Source organism: Ptychodera flava, chromosome 20, assembly GCF_041260155.1.
Source record: "Ptychodera flava strain L36383 chromosome 20, AS_Pfla_20210202, whole genome shotgun sequence".
In the NCBI taxonomy this organism is placed as follows: Eukaryota; Metazoa; Hemichordata; class Enteropneusta; family Ptychoderidae; genus Ptychodera; species Ptychodera flava.
Window position 1 is genome coordinate 1520251 of NC_091947.1, and position 22941 is coordinate 1543191.

The 22941-nt window shown below is 36.7% G+C and overlaps 2 protein-coding genes and 1 non-coding gene across 4 annotated transcripts; 1 reads left to right on the plus strand and 2 right to left on the minus strand.

Moving 5' to 3' along the window:
* Positions 1–261: 261 nt before the first annotated feature.
* Positions 262–18104, minus strand: LOC139119727 (condensin complex subunit 2-like). The gene is made up of 18 exons (XM_070683599.1): positions 17958–18104; positions 15212–15472; positions 14097–14184; positions 13467–13565; positions 12663–12783; positions 11868–11929; positions 11058–11126; positions 9966–10158; positions 9240–9328; positions 8839–9092; positions 7680–7816; positions 6009–6115; positions 5333–5455; positions 4781–4885; positions 4160–4339; positions 3570–3677; positions 3082–3246; positions 262–2484 (listed from the first exon to the last, which is right to left on the minus strand). Exons 2-18 carry the CDS (start codon positions 15466–15468, stop codon positions 2425–2427), a joined length of 2217 nt encoding a protein of 738 aa, XP_070539700.1. The 5' UTR covers positions 15469–15472; positions 17958–18104; the 3' UTR covers positions 262–2424.
* Trnas-uga (transfer RNA serine (anticodon UGA)) lies at positions 16894–16965 on the minus strand. Its single transcript has one exon. It is a non-coding gene; the product is annotated as a tRNA-Ser (tRNA).
* Positions 18105–18320: 216 nt separating the features above from the next.
* On the plus strand, positions 18321–21804 carry LOC139119729 (swi5-dependent recombination DNA repair protein 1 homolog). 2 transcript variants are annotated; one of them, XM_070683602.1, is made up of 3 exons: positions 18321–18462; positions 19988–20437; positions 20820–21224. In XM_070683602.1, the coding sequence occupies exons 1-3, from the start codon at positions 18400–18402 to the stop codon at positions 21003–21005; spliced, it is 699 nt and encodes a 232-aa protein (XP_070539703.1). In that variant the 5' UTR covers positions 18321–18399; the 3' UTR covers positions 21006–21224. The 2 variants fall into 2 exon arrangements, with proteins under 2 accessions (XP_070539703.1, XP_070539702.1); XM_070683601.1 differs by having other exon boundaries at positions 18329–18462; positions 19982–20437; positions 20820–21804.
* The last annotated feature ends 1137 nt before the right edge of the window (positions 21805–22941 follow it).

The following is a 22941-nucleotide window of genomic DNA, read 5'->3' on the forward strand; positions in this document are numbered from 1 at the left end:
AACTTTTCAGCTAAACACAAAGGCAAAATTTAGTTTATTGTCCTGCAATGTCAAATGAGGAAAGCCTCATCTTACCCTCACTCTTTCTGCGTCTGTACATATCTGAGGTTATGGTGACTTCTAAATCCATTGGACTGGGAACTCATGGAGTTGAATGTCACAATAAAAAATAAACTACTACTACTCAACTACTACTGCTACTACTACTACTACTATGGAATATGCGCTACATGTTCACACAAACAAGTTACTATACAAGTCTTCTTGTAATTGCTAGGTTGCATTCACCACAGAGACAAGGATGACAAAACATTCTTCAAATGGAATTTAATCATACTTCTTCATTCTGTTTTGCATCACTGTTCTGCTGTGAATGACCTTTCAACTTTATTATATTGAGCATCACAATGAATAAGTATATACAGGAAGAATGTACATTCTAAATAAAAATTTAAAATCAAACATGATAAAAAAGAACAGACATCAAAATAGGATAGGATTTTTCCACTTAAGATTCAAATAGTAAGTGAAAAGTCTCAAATTGACTGGTATTTACAGCAACTGCCATGAAGATTTGTACACAGTACCAAAGTTTGTTAAGGCTCTGGTATGTCCCTATCAATATCTTTTGTAATGTTCAATCTCCTGTTGAAAAACTTTTTGATCAGTGTTTCATGATGTTCCGTCACTGGATCTACTGCGCAATTTACAGTCAACCCTTCTTTTCAACTACTTTGTCGGATGAAACCATTCTAGTTTGTGTAAAATCATAAGGCATATGTAGAATAGGACGGTGCACATAAAATGTAAAGTAGGTTTTACCAACATGTATCATAACATACATGAATTGGGACAAAAACAGAATATTCAGTTCCCCTAAGAGGTTTTGGTCTCAAAATTGTATTCTCTATTTCAAAGTACAGTGTATTGATTACAATTACTGCCATCTATTTTATGGTGTATTGATTACAATTACTGCCATCTATTTTATGGTGTATTGATTACAATTACTGCCATCTATTTTATGGTGTATTGATTACAATTACTGCCATCTATTTTATGGTGTATTGATTACAATTACTGCCATCTATTTTATGGTGTATTGATTACAATTACTGCCATCTATTTTATGGTGTATTGATTACAATTACTGCCATCTATTTTATGGTGTATTGATTACAATTACTGCCATCTATTTTATGGTGTATTGATTACAATTACTGCCATCTATTTTATGGTAGCTGAAAATTGCTTCATCCATACAGGGTCCATACATTTGAAGTCATTTAAAATTCAAGGGTTTTTAGCAATTTTCAAGTACTTTTGAGGGTCCAAATACCATTTGTGGGTATCATTTTTATGAGATATCATGACAAATCATTTTATAATTATGAAAATCATGGGTGGCTGATCAATTTTCCAGGACTTTACAGGAGCGTAAAGAAACTGAGTTAAGAAGACAGAATATAAATAATATAGTTCCTCAGTTTTCCCAGGTAGATCATCATGTTGAAAGTGATATTGACAGGAACTTATCAACTTATGAATACAAATCTGTATGGTGGTGGTTGCAACCGGAATCATTATAATGTCTTTAAAAAAGTAGGATTAACCAACATATCTATTGACAAGTTCATATCATGATTTTTTTTACAAGAATTCTATCATCTATTATGCTACAGTGTGCTTGTGAAGGAGATAGGCAGAGAAGTTAATAAAACTTATATTAAAAAAAACACACCAAATAGTAAGTGCCTTAGTAAATATACTTGCCATGCTGGCGCTAATAGGGCTGAAAAATTCAATTTTTGTGCCAACTGGATGCAAATTTGGGATGTCATATTATAGTCATATTCCACCAGGTGGACACTAGATAAGAGTGTGCAACTCAAATTACATATTTATGGAGTACATGGGTTTGAATTTGACATGACCAAGTTCATTAGAGACATCAGATTAAAGTTCAATGTTTACTCCCATCTAATTGTTGAACGGTAAAGAAGTCAATAAAATCCACACATCATACAATTGTGGTGAAAATCCAAAATTTATGAAAGAAAAATCTTTGGAGTCATGGCCACAGAGAAGCAGGTTATTAGATCAGTGGATAGATTTAGTTGAATTTTCATGGATTTATTGTACCAGCACTGCATAGATCTGGAGAAAAAAGGGAATATATGGCCAGTAACTGAAGCCACTGTCATAACTCTGAAACCATGTATTGGTGACTAGTAGCAAGCACTCTCTTGCCGTGATAAAACTGAGTGAATTTCAAATAATATATACAGAGCCGATTTTCAGTCTTTGAAGCTGTTTCTGGGATAAACTCGGTGATTGTCTGACCTCCATTGTCAAAAATTGTGGTAGAAATAAATCTTAAAATTCTGTAGGTTCTTCAGTAAAAAGACAGTGACTGATCTATTCTCAACCGTCCTGAGATATGAGGAGATCACCAAATGTTTCAACGCCATCAATCTTCAGGTTCTGCAAAAAATAAAGTCAAATCGTGGTTGGCTTTACAGCAGAAGACAAAAAATACACAACGTTTATCCTTCCTGTTTGAATATGTATCAATCGCACTCTGTTCATAACGATTAGTGCTTTACGGGAACTGTTTTGTGTCAACTGCATTTAGCAAACATACCCTTACAGTTAATGATGAAGTTTTGCATCTTTGCTTTCCTGGTCAGTATTTTTTCTTTTTTTAAACCAAAGTTCCTTGTTCAAAAATCATACTGAAATGCACAAACTTCAACCTGTCAATACAGATTGTATGTATGAATGTATTGTCAAATGTTATTGTAAAAATATGAAATTTGTTGACAACTAGGATTCATTTGTTAATGACAATATTGAACCTTCTACACAGTTTGTTGTGTTGGTAAGGCTAACACTTTATATTTCAAAATACTTCAGGATCAAAGAATAAGAAAGGTGTTCGGTTTGTAGAGTTAATACAAACAATATTACCAACAGCTACAGCTACTGTACCTGTAACTATAAAAAAAACTTGCCCCTACAAATGATGTTTCAGCAGTACCTTATCCAGTAATTTTTGAAAAACCATTCAAGGAGACTCACCTTTTCATTTGCAAGATGAAGCAGGCAAACAAAGCACATGGGTATTGATAAGTTTTTGGCCATGTTGGTGGAAATTTTAGCCGGCAGTGCTCCATACATTTGCTTGAAAGACTGGGTGCCAGCCACTGTGCTTTTTTCAGGTGATTCTTCACTTTGAATGTTTTCCTGAAGAAAAACAAGAGGGAATAAATGAACAAATGTCATATATGGTAACAGGCCGCCTGGACATAGTCATAGCATATACTGGAATGACTTTGCAAAATGTGTCATGGCAGACCTACAAGATACTATCTTTTAAGTTTCAAATTTTACAGGCATAATATGAAACAAGACTAATTCTTGTATCTATATTATCAGATAATAATAATTTGCTCTGTAAGCCTGACGATCCTGAAAGCTAACGGTGGAGTTGTAAAGATAAAGGTTTTGCATTTGCATAAAATCTGGAGTTTTAAAAATATCTGAATGATCTGATAAAATGGTATTACCTTCTCGGTATCTTCCTTTGTCGTCAACAAATTCCACATACTTGATTTTAGTCTCTTCACATCCATTTTCTTGGCTGTTTTTGCATACTGGATGTCTATCTTTGCCACCTGCAGGAGTAAAATAATGGTGGTATAAGTTTGTAAAAGACAACAGTACTGCAAAGTAATTCACTGGACTGCAACATCAAAATGAAAGAAAAAGTGTAAAAGTTTGTTACAATCATGTAAAAACAGGACAAAAATCTTTAAGTTACTTCAAGTTACTTCCTCATGATAAAAGCCTTTGAGGATAGCTGTGTGTGCTTTTGTTTTGCACAGTAAAGTAACATGATGTCCAACAGCCTACACTTCATGGCAATTCAGAGTCTTTATGTTTGAAAGAATTCACAAATGTAAAATATTGGAAAAGTTTGGGTGATTTTATTTACTACCGGTAATTCAAATATGAATCCATGTGACACAACTTCTATGATCCATACTTTCAGTAAGTGTATTTGTTAGAGATGTAAAATCTCCCCTTGTCAGAAAGTAAGGATATCTCCTTTATGTAAAAAAAAATAATAAAGAAAAATTTGTACTGTAACTTTTACCTTGTGAGGTTGAGCAACTAAATGATCTCCCTGAAGTTGTGTGCTTTCCAGCAGACTGTCCCCGAAGTGATTCTGTGACGCCAGACTTTGACTGAATTCACTGTCACCTGTGCTGAAGTCCATGCCACCGGCTGAAAAATTGTTATCAATATCAGCATCATCATCGTCATTATCATCTTCCTGCAAGAAAACAAAATTTTGTATCGGAAATATACAATTAAGGTGTGTTCTGCTGAACGACAGCGTGTCCTTTGGGTAGACCAAGCCACAATTACATCCAATAATAACATCCAGTGATCAAAAAACCAATCAGTGATCATTGGTTCAGATATGTATAAACCAGACTTATTAGGTTGAAGTTGTGCGAATGGCCACCAATCTATGATCACTTTGCATACAGGCATACGGTACACTGAACTTCTTTGACAGAAGCTGTTCTGACGGTGAGCAATGATTTTTGTTAAGAATTCATCATTTTCTTGGTTTGAGTTTCAGTATCAACCTGATTTTCGTTGTCCATGTCAACTATCCAATGCCAAGTATGCGATCTATTGTTTCATTGTAATGAACATACCTCTATCTCCTGGAGTTCTGGACACATTAAAAAATCTGTCAGCTTACCTGCACTCCTGGACAGAAATTGTTGCAGTCATTCTCGTTTTCATAGTTGTAGTTATCAATACCATCATCAAGGCCTTCACTGTTGGACTGAACTTGTCTCTTCAGCTGTTTGATGTTGGCATATGAAAAGTAATACAAGGAAGAGTAAACAAAATGAAAGATGGGATGGTTGAAGCCGAACACTGCCCTCACAAAGGCAGTGTCCTAAACAGGTGACACTTCTGAGAATATGGTTGGATATACGGAGACTTGAAAATTTTCATCTTTGTGAGTTTAGTTTAGTAGTAGTGCCATGCTTATGAAAAATAATTTAATCAAAACTTTTCATTATATTTGAATGAGTGAGCAAGGTAAAAATGTGATTTTATTAACAATAACCTTTCCATTATTTCCACCAAAAATAAATATTTTGATAACTCCAAAGATCAGAGAGAAAAAAAAGCATTGCATTGTTCTGTATGGACCAGGATCAAATTTGTAGGATCCATACATGTAGCATAAAGATTTGGTGATAAGTGACTAAGTGAGTAAAAACATTGGATCTGGCTTTACCATGATATTTGTTTTGACAAACAAGCTGAAGAGTTTGTCAGGATTGTAGTCTAAATCTTCTGGTAGTGTGGTATTGCTCTCACTCCATTTCTCAACAGTCCCCTTAGTCAGTGTTGTGGATGCCTATAAAACAATAAACAGTAAACAAGTTAACACCAATCGTGGATACTTATAGTACACATTTCCACCTCTGCATGTAGTATGTCCCAGTTTGTGTTCAACAATTTTTAAATAAGATAATAAAACTACTTGTAAAGTACACAATAGCAATGATATAAAGCCTGTGCAAGGAATAACAGGATATGCTTGGAGTAGGCTGTGGTACACAGCAAATAATAAATTAATATATTTTCCTTTTAACTAAAATCTTGAGGGGACATACTCCTTGATGCAGTACGCCTATTGTTCTATGTGTGTATCTGTCTATTTCACACCAATTCAAGTGAATTTAAATTGGTTGAAATAATTTGCTATCTGTTTAATCTCATTTGGAAAATGCCTCTTTAATTTCACTTTTAAGAAAGTAATGAGATGTGACACACATTTCCACTCTGGCTGTTTGAATCAATTGTTATACATGCCAGGAAACTTTGCAATTTGCATCGAGAAGCATGAGAAAATGAAATCAACATTAAAAAGAAAATGAAACATTGTGAACCAAAGGTCACATGCTTACCTTTGTGACCTTGAAAAATTTGTCAAAGTTTCCTTCTTCAGCATAATTCAGTTCAAAGCTTGGTTTCTTAGATTTCTTCCTGGCATCATTTTTATTAGCTGCAAGATCTAGAAAAGAAAACTGAAATCTTCACTTGCAATCCTCAGGACTTGTCAACATGAAATGTGTCACTGTAAAATTTATCCCAGCGATAGGACACTGCAAGTTGAGTATTTTCCCTATGAACATATGATGATAATACCAATACACAATATCCATGGATATGGCTATCTACAAAATAAACAACATACTTTTAACATATTGCCACAATAAGCAACCAATGATGAAAAGCCTTATCCTTTATACTCATGACTGGCATGTAGGGTGTGTTTTGCTATTCAGATATGGGGAAATTACGGAGGTTTGTACATGTACTTTCCATACACTAAGTTGGTGGTGGAAGGTTTAATGACAGATTTAGATTTTAATGACAGAGATATATAGTTGCTGAATGCGAGAAATAGAAAGCATGTTAGCTGAGCTCCAAAATGTACACTCACCACCTACAGTACATACATCAGGGCTCGAAATTTGCGGTAGTCCCGCGTCCACAGACTACCAACTTTTCCCTGGGGCTACCAAACCCTTGAAATGGTAGCTTACACGGACTACCAAAGCCTGGGACATGAAATTACTTAGTGGGCGACATGATGTTGATCGCTGTGAGATGACCGACGCTCGGTCCGAGAGTCAATCCAGCTTGACACAGAAAGGCCTGACTATGACTTTGTTATGCAAATTAAAATGCGACAGTGCAGTCGAATTTGTTGCGACAAACTTTCAATAATTTATCATTTCTGAACTGATGTACTTGGATGACAGGCTTGGGAAATGATGGCCAATGAAATTTCACTTTCATAGTTATTAAATCACAATTTATCAATCACAATTAAACACAAAATTATTCAAACTGCAGAGAAAAAGCTGTCGGGCGATACACAAATTACGCTTTCCGAAGTGTACGAGATCATCCCATGATAGTGTACCATGCTTGAGAAGTATAGCCAATTGCCCCGAAAGTATTCGGAACATGACTGTACCAAGTTGTCATCCTGAATTCATAGCCAATCTATTTTTAGCCATGTTATATGTTTACACGTGCTGAGTGAAAAGTCGTCATGGCGAACATCAAAATTTGTATAATATACGTATATACGTTTAGTCTACGTATGTGTGAATAGGTGGTCAAACTTTGAGGCGTCAACGTTGTCCACTACACATGCTATACCGTTCTCCTAAGGCTATAGTCTACAGGTGTTGATGTCAAATGACTAGAAAATTCACTTCCTAGATAGAATCATGCAAAATAAATCTTTCCTTGTCTAGATTATAAAGAAAATACCCTTTACAAAAAAACCTCAGTCTTCATTCATGCACGGGCTACCAGACCTTGTCACTGGGCTACCAACTTCAGAAAATGGTAGCCCAATGGGACTACCAGGGAAAAAATTTAATTTCGAGCCCTGTACATCATTACAATATATTTAGTATGCATCATAATATGCCACGGCTAGCACTGAAATCACTGCCAAGTCTTGATTATTCACACTTGACATCCTTACTTGGAAGTTGTTGGTAATATCGTGCAGATATCATGCAGACCAGTGATTGGAGCGACCTGTTGTATCTCACCTTTTGATTTTGCCTTCATTTTCCAGTGCTTTGGACCAGCCCAGGTTTTCAGCATGTCCAGATTGAAGTAGGAGAAATCTGTTTGTTCCTGGGCGATCAGCAGGCAAAGCTGACCCATGGTGCCATCTGTTATCACCCTGGCAAAACAGAGAATTGTACAATCACATATTTGGAACACAGTGTACTGTGGCCATGGGCAAGTTTCCTCTGAATGAGATTATCTTTATTATCCTTCCACCCCCATTGTCCTCTGCTGAGATAGACTGTGCCATAGAAAAACAATATATAATTGAACCAAACCATGTGATGATAGGGACAAGAATTCGGTAATGTCATGGACCAAACACTTGAAACAATACTTCAATGTCAGCAGAGAACAAGCTACACTGCAAACCTGGTAAGACCATCGGATACTGCAGGGACAATACTGAATTGTAGTACAATATACATGTAACATTATGATTTCTACCATACGGAGGATGTGGGTAATATTCTTCAAGGGTGCCCCCACATGGAAGATCAGTGTTAGCTAAAAGTGCTATCCTCGTTAAATAAAGTCTACCTACTTGCTTACCGACCGTCTAAGCAAAACATACATGTATGTACTTTGTGATTCTTGTCTTAGAGTCTTGCATTTGGCTCATCACAACAGCGTCCTGGGAACCTAATATATTACCGCAATACCAGTGCCTAACATTCTATGAAGGCCTCTGGTCATATGCAATGGATCTTAGATTTAGATCATTTTCATTGGTATGTACCATTTCATGGGTACACTTGCTCTATGACTTATTATGTATCAATATGTCTTTTGTTTGTTTCAATTATAATTATTAATAAGGAACTTCTATATTGATGAAGATGACTTTTATCTATGAAAATAGCTATGTACTATATGTTGTTACTTTACTCTTGCTTTTTTGCAGTGCAGGAAATAACTTTTTAACAACCATTGTTTGAAATATTTTAAGTCTCTTTCAACACAGAATTTTGGAAGATCCTAATATTGTCCTCAGCTAAGTTGCATCTCTCTTTGTCTCTACAGGAAGATATTTCTATTGGTGAATCAGAAGAAACATGGAGTGCTTGGTCATAATACTGGAAGACAAAATAAACATTATTTCCTATGAATTTTGATCAATATTTCTAGAGTCAATACCTTTGATAGACCTTGCCAAGCTCTTCTTTGTCATGGATAGGCCTTGCTTCCTTGCCATCTGCCAGCATAACAGTCCTGTCAGTGAGATCACTGGCAAGACTGCCGGCTTCATCGTCGTCGCTGAAATCACCGCCACCTCCAAAGTCAGGCATGCCATCTTCAGCGGGCATTTCTTCAATGGGTTCCGGTACAGCATTCACGTCAAAGGCTTGTTCATTTTTGGCAGGATCAGTCACAAAGCTACTGATTTGGCTCTGAAATAAGTGCAGTAAAATAGAAAGATGCAAAAATTATGCCTATCACAGTTGGATGGTAGGTGCAATGCGTTGATTTTTGTAACCAGAAAGTACATCTTTCAATTTCCAGGGTAAATTAGTTTTAAGAAAAAATCTATTTCTTACCTCATCAGAGCCATCCCAGTTGGAAAATTCAAAGCCTGAAAACTCTGGACATATTTTTGTGCTTTCCAAGTTCAAAGACTTGTATATTCCTGCAGATAAATACAGAATTCAAATGTAAGTTTTGTTTCAAAAAGAAAGGGAGTTAAAATGAAGCGAGCATTATTATTGAATTTAGCTGACTGAATTTTCAAGCATCTATTTGTAATTCAGATAGATCAGATGTGTCCATTAGACTGAGAACTATTACTATTTACTTTTGTTCCAACCTTTCACTAAAACCTTCCTATTTTCTGTAGAACGACTTGATTGAGGTGATCTAAAAACAGCACCAGCAAGTCTACAAAGCTGCACTGCCAACAAAACATCACTAAAACCTTCCTATTTTCTGTAGAACGACTTGATTGAGGTGATCTAAAAACAGCACCAGCAAGTCTACAAAGCTGCACTGCCAACAAAACATCACTTTGACTTATTCTACAAGAAGTAGAATTTGACGAAATCCATATGAACTGTATCTATATACCGGTGCATCATAAGTCATAAAATAATACATCACACTGAAAAGATTAACATTTCATCGTTAGAAAAATATCAGCATTCAGTCAGATTTTAGTCATGATGCAACTTTCTTGTTTTTCTTGAGTATATGATTGCAGAAACCAATCGTAACAAAGATGTTAAAGAAATGAAAAGTTTTGAAGTATAATGAATGGTACTTCAAGATACCTCTGAGGTTTGACAAATCAACCATATTGCTGTTTTCATCCTGTGAGTGTGGCGATGATACTATATCCACAATGCTCTGGGTGTCCAACATCACCTCACAGCTGTCATCTCTCTGACCAAGATTGCTCAGTAAAAGTCCTGATGAGCCGCCCGCATCAAACTCCGATGACATCTGCTTGAACAATGGGTCGACCTAGACACGAAAGGATGTATGGACACCATCAATGCAGCTGTAACTGTGAACTGTTTTGTTCATCATATTGCAATCCTTTTGATTGTACTTTTGGTTGTGTTTGCTTTGTCAAAATTGAATCAGTCACAGGTTGGGCTGTAATAGTGTTTGGGTTATTTTATCTGTAGATACTGCATATCACAAATTACTATCACTATTACTGCTCCCTGGTTGAAGTATGACTTAATAATAATGAGGGGTAAAATTAGCATTCACAAATTGTATTATGTAAAGAATTGGTTCAAGACTCTTTCAAATGCTGAAATGCTCATGGGCTATCTATGCAAACATAGCCAGTACTGGTACAAGCATAAGTTAGGTGGAAGGAATAATTGCACCTTTGACAGTGGCTATTTTTGTCGAGGGAAAAGCAATTGAGCAATGATGTAGGGCAGCGGACAGTTGTCGGTCAAAATACAAATGTATTCTCCAAAAATATTTAAACATTTTACCACTAACTTTAAGAAATTCTAAATTTTGCTGGTTCATTTATGCCGACTTCTTTGGAACCCCAACGTAGGATACTCAAAGCTAAGGTAAAATGTATATTTTAGTGATTCCAGAATACATATCCCAACCTTAGTGTGCTTTGTCCTGTAGAGTGTCAAGACTTAAAGAAAGTTTTAAAAGTCTCCAACTGAGGTCGCCAAGTTATTAGCCATAACCTGACTGAAAGACTTTGCATTCAGTTAATTTTGCAACTTCAGAATTTTGTTACCCAGTCACACAGCACATGAGTAGAGAGAACTGACAGGGCTGTCAAACAGTTTCCTGGTTCTAACAAGGAGAGTTATTAGCAAAAATAGTGATATTTAGTTCATCTTGGATAATATGAATTCAGTGAAATACTCCGTACTTACCTCAAAATCCATTTCAAGCTCTTTCCGTTTGATGTTTTTAAGATTAGACTCAATTTTACTCTTCTTGGTCTGTTGAAGAAAAGACAGACCAATATTGGTCAGTGATCTAGTGTGTGTAACTGTTTCACCTAAAGTATTGTGTTTTGTAAATTGAATGACTGTTTAATGCTACTTTTCAATCCAGAATGCACAAATATTTCTTGTAAGCTGTCAAATTTAGTAAAGCAATGACAGAATGCATCTACAGCAAATAACACGGGAGTGGATCGTCAAATCTGCAGCTGCACAACTTTCTTGTTTATAACCATTTGCCTCTTCCAAAAAAATTTGCCAATGAATGTCAAGCAGATGTGAAGCAAATTCAGTATTTAATGCATATTCATATTTAGTCAGTCTTGTAGCTTTCTAATCACTGCAAGACTTTGCCAAATAAACTTTGGTTGCATCCCTTTGTTTATATGAAGCTCCTGTGTTTATATGAAGCTGTTTTGGCCGCAGTTACCAGTTTTGTTACAGCCCCCATTTTATATGGGGGCTGGATATGCACATGGGATGTTGAGATATGTTGTACATAACAACAGACCCATTGTATGGGTCCCATATGCATAGCTGCAGACGGGATGACCCCCCTCCATCTAGGGCACCACCTTTAATGAAAACAGACCCACTTCTGAATGTTCAGAAGCTGTCAGGTACATGTACTGATTTCAAACTTCTTTCCTGAACATTCTCCTCACATCAGAACTTAGAACAAAAATGTAGAACTCAGCATTAACACAAGGAGATTTTGGAAAGGAGGTTGCAACTTACTCGTTTTTGTTTCTTTTTCTTTGTTGTACCATCATCATTTTCATCACCAACAGCACTGCCATCTGGAAGTTTAAAGGGGTTGTAAAGGGTTGTTCAGAGCTGCTTTAAAGGGAAAAAGTCGGCCATTTTTCATGAGTTTTGTTTGATACAAGATACTACTTATAATTTTATTGTTTGACATGTTGAAAGATACTGAATGAATGGGTGTCCATACATATATTCGACCCCGGTTTTAGACATGATCAATGAAACCATCGCGAAAATAAATTAATGGTCATGACCATTAATTCATTTTTGTGATGGTTTTGTTTATCGTGTCTAAAAGCTGGGTCAAATATATGCATGGTCACCCAATTCATTCAGTATCTTTCAACATGTCAAACAATATCTCGCATCAAACAAAATTCATGAAAAATGGCCGACTTTGTCCCTTTAATGCACAGGAATGCATGATATGTTCATATAGAAACATTCCTATTTCTTCCTTATTAACCAATGAAAAATATTGAACCATTCTTTTATGTACATCAATTGCATAATATCACCTGTTATTACAATAAAAATTTATTCCCAAATTTTCATGATTACTGATATGTCTATCAATATCACATCTTTTAGTCTGTTTGTCTGTTTTTGGAGGGCTACCATTCATAAATTATCAGTTCAACTTCTAATTATTGAAAATAAATTGAACACAAGAAAATTATAAATATGGCATAATCACATACTATTACAGTAGAAATACATCTGGACCACTGCTCGGTGCATTTGATATGCTAAAAGTATAGTACAAACCCTGGGATGGTTTTTCATTGTCTCTTCCAAGACCTCCAAGCATCTTGTATGTGTCTGCATGGATAGAATCAACACGACCGGCATAGATCTTGGCACTGGCATCCAAGGTACAGCTGGCAACCTGAGAAGATATCCAGTCTACTGTAAATCCTTCATACAAGCCCCACTTTTACTGAGTTTGTGTTATGCATTGCATTTTATTCTGCCATCCCTATGGTATAGCATAAGTAATTCTGACATCTGTATGGCTGGCTACCAGCTATGAGGAGCACTGCTGTGGTGCAACACTGCTTTTACTCAGCGATACATAGGTAAATACTGTACATGGGAATGTGAGGAACATCCCTAGCTGCTTGCCTGAACATGGGCATACCATCTAATATTGCGACAGCAGGTCACTAAGTGTAAGGGCTTTAGATAGCCATTATAATAAAACGTCAGCATTCACTTTTTCACAGCTTTCTGTCATCAAGTCAAATGCAACAAGTACAGATTTGCAAGATGACATTCTTTAACATACTGTAGTATATCCTGAACTGCAATTCAAAGTCCGCCAGAGGGTCTAACTGACGTGGATAGCACATGCAAGATTTCTAAGCTCTCTTTTGTCAGTTTCTTTTGGTCACGCCAATGCCAATACTTGTTATATGACATTGTTTTCAAATGCCAAAGGGAATTCTTGTGGATTTCTTGTGCACTGTGTTTGTTTAATGGGTAAATGTGGACTGCACAAAAATGCAAATATATTTACAGAAGTAAATGATGTCAGAGAGAAACACCATATCAGTGTGAGATATACTCTACCTGGAAGTTTGTCATTCCTCCACTCCTCTCCTTTTGCTTGATCAAATCAGACATGTGATCGATTAAATTCAGGCTGAAGGCGTTCTTAGCATTGATTTTCTACAGAAGGAAATGTTAAGAGTTCAGTAAATACGGTTGTAAAGTACATGTATGAGTGCAAAATACCTAACATAAACAATTAAATGACTTCAAAATACCTTCTGCCACTGAAAATTACATACAGCTGTACAAAAATACATGTTTTGACACAACTAAAATAAATCCATTATCCAAGTTTAATGCTTAAAAGTGTGCTTACTCCATTTCTTGCCAAGCAATGGAAAAGACTCTTTAGAACCCTTGACATCTAACAAAACATGAGAAATTAAAGTTGAACACAGATGCTAACAACGTGCAATTTTGACACTTTGAACAATGACCATCCTTATTCAGACTGTTACTGAGCATAAAACAGATGACATGTGAAGTTTAGCAGGACTTGTGAAAGATCGTTTGATTTGCAAGTTCATCAAAACTTGAGCATACTATCAACTGATTTCAGTCTGGTCATTGAAAACTTGAACACCCCCTTGGAGAAGAAGGGTTAAGTTGTGGTATACACAGATGTTTTTAAATGGAACTTTTACTCACATTCTCTGCTGATAACTTGATGCAGTTTGCATAGTGTTCAATAACTTGTGAATTGGTGAAACCACCGCTGCCAATGGACAACCGCCTCCTGTTTGAGATACAAACAATGTTAGTCACTTTATGAAATGTTAACTGACTTGCCAAGATGTTAGAGATTTATGTCCTCGAGACATCATGTATTTCTAGCCTATTTTTATGTTGCACAAGATTTCATTCAATCTTGCATAGTTGCATACATGGCATCACACGTTTTTGTTGAGAGCAGAGCACCAAGGCAAATTTTACCAGGGTTTCCATTATTGCCAGGGTTCCACCATGTTATTCATTTATTTCAAGGAAGACCAAGGGGAACAAGTCCCATTTACAGGCTCCATAAAATATAAATGAAAAATATAAATGCATTAAGTTCAATAAAATAATAAGCAACACACAGGCGACTAACTATAAAGCATTAAAAATATCTACAATCTTAAGCATGATGTTCTGACAAGGCATCTGAAACTTCCACAAGATGAAGTGATATTAATGGATCAATGGCGGTGTTGAACATGCACAATTCATTTAAAATGGTCATATATCTTTGAAGAGTCAAGAACATTGAGTTTACTGACTGCAAGTCTGAAAACAGTTTGAGTTCTTGTAGTTCTATGTGGAACATTAAAGGGCCAGTAATCCTATCTTTTAATGATTTTTTCACTATTTTTATTTTGCATGTCAACTGCAACTTCTTATTCTACTCCCAAAAGAATGTTGAAACACCCACTATTTAGCTTGTTAACTTAGCGTCTATATGTGTAAAATGCACTGTTATGGTTTACATTTGAATTCTAGACTGGACCAGAATTCACTGGTCAACAATAACAATGCAGTTTACACATGTATGGGCTGAGTTGACAAGCTGAACACTGTGTATATCAACATGCTTTAAGAATCAGAACAAGGAATTATGGTTGACATTCAAAACAAAAATGGTGAAAAAATTAACAAAAGTTAGCATTACTGGTCCTTTAAAATTAATCTGAAAAATTATTACACATGATACACACATATTACATGAACACCTGTTCATTTTACAAACACCCAATGGATGAAAGCTTGAAAAACCTTGTCCTTACTTATCTCCTGGAGTGACAACAGGACTTTGAAGTCCTCTCTGCATTTCAAGAACTTTTGACTGTCGACGCTGTCGTCGCTCCTTGTCATCATCATTGACTGGCACATTACTGAGTGAGGGGGATTGGTGACTCAACCTGCTGTGGTGACGACGTGTTGTCGGTGAAATAATAAAGCCAGTCGCTGGCGTAGAAGGCTGACGGCTGCTGGCAGAACTACTGGACGCCGGAGAGAAAAGTTCATCACTTATACTGGGCATTTTCCTATTCAGCAAAAAGGTAAATAGTAGCAGACAGGGTTAGAATACTATTTATGTTTGAAATGACAAGTTTCCATTAAACAAACTTACATAAGGAAGCTAAAAAATAAATGTTTTATGTGGAGATATTAACTGCAGTTTTGCATCATACATTGCATTCTATATACATACGGTAAATAATGGCAAGGGGGTCAGAGATAAGTGTTGGGCTATAAATTGGTTTTCATCTGTCTTTTTCCACACAGAATAACCATTTTAGTTTTTATATATTTGTGTATGTTATTCGTTGCTCAAATATTCTATCGAGACTTGACAAGTTTAGGAGCACAATAGATGAAGACTGATGACATAGGCCCTTGAGAGAATTTTCTTGAGGTTCTATGCTACAGCAAAACATGACATAATGTGTGACAAACGCCCCAGGTTTTGAAGTGCATCAGGTGTACAAGTGCACTCACTGAAGATGAGAGATAGCCACAATGTATGCAGTTGTACCCCATGCTCTTCACCACTTAGTCCTTGATCTTCCCATCATTTTTGCATCAAAAAGTTGTTTCGGGTACAAAAAATAACAGAAAGATCCTTTACTTTCCCAAGATGTACTTGTATGAAGGAGATAACCACCCCTACCTAGAACTGCACAAATACTTCTGCAAAACACAAACATAGGCCCTTGAGAGAATTTTCTTCAGGTTCTATGCTACAGCAAAACATTGACATAATGTGTGACAAACGCCTGTGAGCTCGATGCGCCTTGGCCCAATATAGGCCCAATATATATCCCTTTCCTGCCAGACAGTAATAACTGTATCACTTCCCCATCAGCCAAGTCAGTAAAAAGTGGTATTGAGCCAAAACATGACGTATTTTCACCCACTTGGCTTGGTATGTTATAGCATCTTTTGTCCAAAAAAATCAACTTTACAGTATTATGTTTTCAACAGCCTTCAAATGTACAGTATCATGTTAAAATACATCATATGGAATACGTTTTGTTTCATTAATTTTAACCATCTTGACCTGGTGGTGAAATATGGACTTGGCAGGAAAAGGGATAAACATATATACATATGTATCGAAGTATACAGATGTCCTCATGGGAAATTACAGTGCTCAATGCAAAAGCAGAGCGTTATAAATAAACAGATTACCTCAAGTACAAAGTAATGAAATCTATTACTTAAGTTTCAAGCATCTTGCAATGAAACTTAAGTAATAGATTTCATTACTTTGTACTTGAGGTAATCTGTTTATTTATATACATATATATATATATATATAATATTATAACTAGAAACGTGATATTGAAATATGACAGGTTCCCCAGTGTTGTGTAGCGTGGAAATTTAAAGTAGAAACTAAATTGAAAAACACACAACTACATCTGAGTGTCTCTGCACAGCAAATTTTTGGGGCTTGAAAAAATGACCCATGTAGGACTTGAACCCACGTCCCCCGAATTCAGTTCGGATGCTCTACCAACTGAGCTAACGGATCAGTTCAAGTTGGTTTGACGTGCGCCGTCCTGTTGGCCTTTTTTCTTCCCCGAATGAGACCTCAGATTTACACTGGTTATTCTCTCGAAAGAGTTGTTTTAAGGAACCGTAAATATGTAACTAGAAATGTGATATTGAAACACTGGGGAACCTGTCATATTTCAATATCACGTTTCTAGTTACATATTTACGGTTCCTTAAAACAGCTCTGATAAAAAGCACACTAGATAAAAAGGGGAGTTCCCCCGACTGGGAAATTTCTCCCAAAGAGGAGAAAAAATTGACCTCTTGACAATTTAGGACAATTTCTCCCGATATTTGGAAGAATAGTTCTGCGAAATTTAATGGATATTTGCGCATTGAGAAAAGTGTACCAGTATGTTCATTATCAAATTTGAGGGTGGGTTTACCATTGTTCTGAAAAAGTTCACAATAGCTTTCTTTGCATATTTTCACATTTATCCAGTATTAGTGATGTCTTCTGTAGATAAGACATACAGCAAATTGTCACTTACATGAAGTATGTATTTCAGCCGTGTAGATCAACTCCATTTATATTTTTTTAAAGTCAAAGTCAACGGAATTGACACTTTTTAAAAACTGTTACAATTCTTATTCTCCCAATTGGGAGAATTCTTCTTATTTATAATGTATCTCGAGGGTCTATGATATAATGAGGTACTTCATTAAGCCCACCTACGCAAACACTTTGCAGAGGTGGGACTTAATGAATTACCTTTATACACATATTATACATACATACTATAACTATAACGGTGCATTGATAAGGTAAAGTCAGAAGTGTATGACTCGGGCTAGGGCTTCCGGTATTACAACGGGCTTGTGTCAAGTTGTGATTTCCTAATTTACGCCGATCGGTCGCTTGAAGAAACCTGAACAAGGGGCTTCGCTGATCGCGGGCCCATTAGCATCGATACCTTTCGTCATTATGGGGTAAAATGCTCAAGTAGCAGGAATTATGTGCATATTTACCTTTGTTTACCGTGTACCGAATGTAGATTTCTCCAAACATACGACTGAGGTAGTCACAGCTCGGTAGTCAACGCAAGTGTTTTGAAAATCAAAAATGGCGCTTTCCGTTGAACATGCGCACGCAGTCCAAAATCACTTCCGGTTTATATTCAGACCACTTAGCATTGTGTAGAAGAATATCTTTTCTTTCAAGACAAATAGGGTATTTTTATAAATTTTCATATCTTGTGTTTTAATTCATGTTGATTTACAAGACAACGATCACCTAGATGAGTTTTATGACGCACAAAAGTACTTCATATACTTTATTGCTTGTTATATGGCCTTTTAATATTCACCCAGGCTTTGGAACCGGCTCAAGTTGAAAAGTTTGCTTCTCCTAGGGGTACCAACAAAAAAGTTTACTATTAGTTGGCTTTGCGAAAAAAATAGAAGTGAAACTATGTCGATAGAAGGCGAATGTAGTACCAAAAAATGTCCGCAGACATCATCAGAAAGATCAAAGGTGGTATATGTAATCTATATTGTTTTGTCAAGATGACTATAGTTTCTTTGTTGATTTACTTATAAACTTTTGCAATTAACGTTTTGAAATCCGGAAATCGACAAGGGTACTGCAATTAGCCATAGCATGGAGATTGGAGGTACTTTTGGTACCTCCATGGTACCTCCATGGCCATAGACAGTGGTGGGGTCTCCCCCCTAACTGTCTGTGATTTGGCCATGGAGATAGACATTGACCTATGCATGAAATGGCAATACATGTAATCGATGGGGGAGGGGGAGGGTGTGATCTCCAAACCTCAGCGCTGAAAAAAACTGCCGATTTTGTGTTGGCACACAGGTCCGTGAAGTTGCCGTGTAGTATACCATGGAGGTAGTCTCTTCCTACCTCCATGAGTATACAAAGAGACGGCAACTCCACGGACCTATGTGGTGGCAGAGGGACCGTGACCTCTCCAACGGGCAACACACAAAATTGCTGGGGAAAGTTGGCCATGGAGTAGTAATAGTATGGAAGATAAAGTTCATTTTATTTCCAATTAAGTATTCTATTTAACTCAAGCTAAATGATTTTTAGTCCCAACGGACACCGTCCGGGGGGACTTATAGGTTTGGTCATGTCCGTGCGTGCGTCCGTCCGTTCACGCAGATATCTCAGAGATGCCTGGAGCGATTTCATTCAAACTTGGTACAAGGATTACTTCATATGTCATACAAATATACGTCAATTTGTTTTGTGATACGATCCAATATGGCTGCCAGGCGGCCATTTTATTACGATTTTTTCATGTACAGAGCCATAACTCAGGCATGTTGCAACCGATTTTATTCAAAGTTGGTACAAGGACATTGACAAATGTCATAGCTATGCACATCAATTTGTTTTGTGATACGATCCGAAATGGTCGCCAGGCGGCCATTTTATTACGATTTTTTCATGTACAGAGCCATTTCTCAGGCATATCCGCATGTTCTAACCGATTTTATTCAAAGTTGGTACAAGGGCATCGACCAATGTCATAGCAATGCACATCAATTTGTTGTGTGATGCGATCCAATATGGCCCCTGTGCGGCCATTTTGTTACGATTTTTTAATGTCCTGAACCATAACTCAGACATGTATCAAGCGAATTCATTCAAAAGTATTTTTATCACAGAACTAATGAAGAGGTCTCTATCCTCTCTGAGGACCTGTAATCAAAATACCCATTAACAAGTGGGGACTGTGTCATCAACGATGACTTGTTAATAATTAAGCTAAATCAAATCAAATGGTATACATTTGCCTTTTGGCATAGCCTGATAGAATCTTCACAAAAGATAATCAAGGCACAATCGTCAAGGTCCTACGTGTGTTTGGCTATTGGCTATGTTTCTGAATGAGGGGATACAAGCCGGCCACAATCACTCCAGAAAGTTTTGCGGAGTGACCAAGTAGACAGTATAGTAGAACACTCTTGAATAAATGAAAATCTGCAAGGTACCTAATGCTAATCACGTAAAATAAAATTTGTGTCAGTTTCAGATGAGTTCATCTTTGAGAGAAAGATTGAAGAGATCAAGACGTTCTTTTTATTCACCAAGGCAAAGTCAACCTTTGTCAAGGATAAACCAGGACCTGACATGCTCAAATGATAATGTGACTAGGAGACAGGCTGTTTCGGCCAAACCCAATACAGAATCCCACATTGAAAGGACAGCTGAACAAACACATAATGGGCAAAAAGGAATACTGCAAGATAAGAATGAATTGATGGAAACGGCATTGTCTGAAAGTTCAAACAGCAAGATTTGGCAAGGTGACAGTGATGCTTTGGCAGAAAATGACAGGCTTGCCCGAGAAAAGGATCATGGTATAGAACATGAAGACAACCACCAATGCCTGATTGACATGAGAAATGAATTCAAGGAAAGGGTTTCAGAAAAAGAGGAAACACTGAGAAAACTTAAAATGGTTAAGATGTATAGAAGTAAGGTATGTTTATTGGACACAAAGCAAGCAGTATATTTACTCGGATAAATTCTTCCTTGTTCTGTATGTGTAAATGGTCATTTGTGATCTTTTCTGTATTGTTCATGAAGAAACTCACCTTCCTGAGTAAGCTATCATATCAACAATGGCAAAAACAAGCATGGAATGGTTCAAGTGTGTGTGGAAGAGTAATCTCTCAAAGGAGTTGTCTGATATGTCAGAAAACTGCGCAGTTGTTTTGTGTACGATTTCCACTGGACATTGATGAAAATGACATTCCTATTAAGTATTTTTGGAATAGTCTGTGTAAATAGTGAACAATCTGTATTGTAGATGTATAGCCTTGTAATCCTATTAATACATTTCTTGGATAATTTTCATACAGAATGACTTGGAGCAATTACAACATCTCATTGACAAATGGAGAAATGCGAGTCAAGACATACTACTTGAGTTACAAGACAAATTACCTATGGAGACAAAACCAAAGTTAAAAGAGCTGATAAGCAACTGGAATCTGGATGCAGAGATGCTGCATTTTGATGAGGAAATGGACTGTTTCAAGGAATAAGATTGTTGGACCAACAATGCAGAATAAATTGTTTAAAATGATATAATAAGCTCACGAATCTTTCTTCAGTATCTTTTGTGACCTTACATGTAAATTGCGAGGCTTTGTCGTGTATAATTTCCATGAGCTACATGAACCTCATTGAGACAGCGGCTTTCAAGAAAAGTAAGCACACTCTACCTGTCCGTAAATAAAGCAAAAGATCTCCTTCATAGTAAACATAGCAGGCATGGTCATAGGTACTGTGTTCACACTACAGAGTTTATGTCACCTCTGAGTCAGCCCTTGTTTCCAATCCACCAAGCGAAAAATAATGTGAATTGTACTATGTTGGTCCTGAGGCAGCTTAATTTATGTTGAATCAAAGCGGAGGGCTAAATGTTGACATAAGATTGTTGTGACTGGGCATAAATTGTATGTGTGTGTGAATGGTGTATATCAGACTTGGGCCAATGTAAACCTTCAAATAACTGGTCAAATGTGTAACCAAATTATTCCCATTAAAGAGTTCAGTAAGAGCACATTTGCAGTCATCCGTGTCATATATCCTACACATGAAGTTGGTTACATTGTTAGGAATTGGACTGATTTTGCCCTATTTCCTCATGGAACAACTATAGAATACTATTTGCCTCATATATGCGTAGCTGGTATGCTATATCAATTCATCTCCAGCATAAAAAATGCATAAAGAACAACAAGGGATGTAGACACTTCTGTTATCCATGTTGGTCATTTTGACTGGTCAGTAAGTGATTAAAGACTTTGAAATACATATGCAATAAAAATATAAAAATTTTCTTGCAACAATCTTTCACATGGCCCAGAGGGAACTCTAGGCCCAAATGTGAACCTGGCTGAAGTAATAAAACTTACGTTACCTCCAGATTGGGAACTTATCTTCTAAATTATGGCACAATTTGATCACCCATACTAAAGCTCTGGATATTTAACTTTTTAGCTTTCTATATTTGCATGAATATTTTATTAATATATCCATATTTTTGACACGCGTCCATCTTGACACAGATGAATCTTTAGTTCACAAGGCATCTGCATAACAAAGACTGGTGGAATACTCGTTGTTGCATGCTTGCTGTGTTTTCCTCAAGTTTCTGATCTGGCTTCAGAACTTCATTCACATCCTCCGATAACAGCATGCCCACAATGCTGACATGCCACACCACAGTTATCCACAGATCATCATGCCGCTAGTAAACTTAGAATTCTCATATTGTATGTGCTGATATGGAACAGATGCGATGAAAAAGCAAAATTCATCCCCAGTTTCAAAGACACATGTGGTTTGAGTTCCTATACTAGGCAAATCATTTTGAAACACAATTGAAATTTTGCCATGCTTTCATTCAGTTTGCCTGGTAAACCAAGGGGGAAGCCAGCCAAGCTTTAATGGTGTAAAGACCTAATATCAAAATACCAAATGTGATTTGCACTAAAAAAGTAAGTTGCTTTGTCCCCCAGTTGTCTATTTTTAGGAGTCCAAAAAGAGCAGAAAGTCAGCATACATTAGGGTGTTCCCAACTTTTTTGAATAGATAATATATTGTTATTAAACTGTTAGTAGGATATCAAGGAATGGGGAGGGGGGGGGCTTCACAAGTGCATTAAGCTTTATCAGAAAGCTTTCTGAAAGAAAATTGCCAGCGATCTGTTTGATGTCTGGATTAAAACAACCACCAATACATCAACCGATCAAAGTGACTGGGATGGTAACCTCTGACTTGATCAACATTTGCCTTGAAATATCAATGATAATACTCAACAGTGCTCTTTGACTTGTTTGCAGATGATACATTTGCATATTTGTTAATGGGATACCACGATAGTATGGGGCGCCCTAATAATTTATTACATGCCTCGGTGTGAGTGCAAATCAGTGCATTGATTTAACCCACGCGTGGATTTAAATAGGAACA

What these genes read in the sequence shown, in the direction of transcription:
- LOC139119727 (XM_070683599.1), bottom strand. Translation starts at nt 15,468, where the DNA reads ATGCCCAGTATAAGTGATGAACTTTTCTCTCCGGCGTCCAGTAGTTCT. An exon ending in AATTTTTCAAGGTCACAAAG is followed by an intron (nt 5,456 to 6,008) that starts GTAAGCATGTGA and finishes ATTGTTTTATAG; the next exon opens with GCATCCACAACACTGACTAA. An exon ending in TTCATCTTGCAAATGAAAAG is followed by an intron (nt 2,485 to 3,081) that starts GTGAGTCTCCTT and finishes TATTTTTTGCAG; the next exon opens with AACCTGAAGATTGATGGCGT.
- LOC139119729 (XM_070683601.1), top strand. Translation starts at nt 18,400, where the DNA reads ATGTCGATAGAAGGCGAATGTAGTACCAAAAAATGTCCGCAGACATCA. An exon ending in CATCATCAGAAAGATCAAAG is followed by an intron (nt 18,463 to 19,981) that starts GTGGTATATGTA and finishes AATTTGTGTCAG; the next exon opens with TTTCAGATGAGTTCATCTTT. An exon ending in TTAAGATGTATAGAAGTAAG is followed by an intron (nt 20,438 to 20,819) that starts GTATGTTTATTG and finishes ATTTTCATACAG; the next exon opens with AATGACTTGGAGCAATTACA.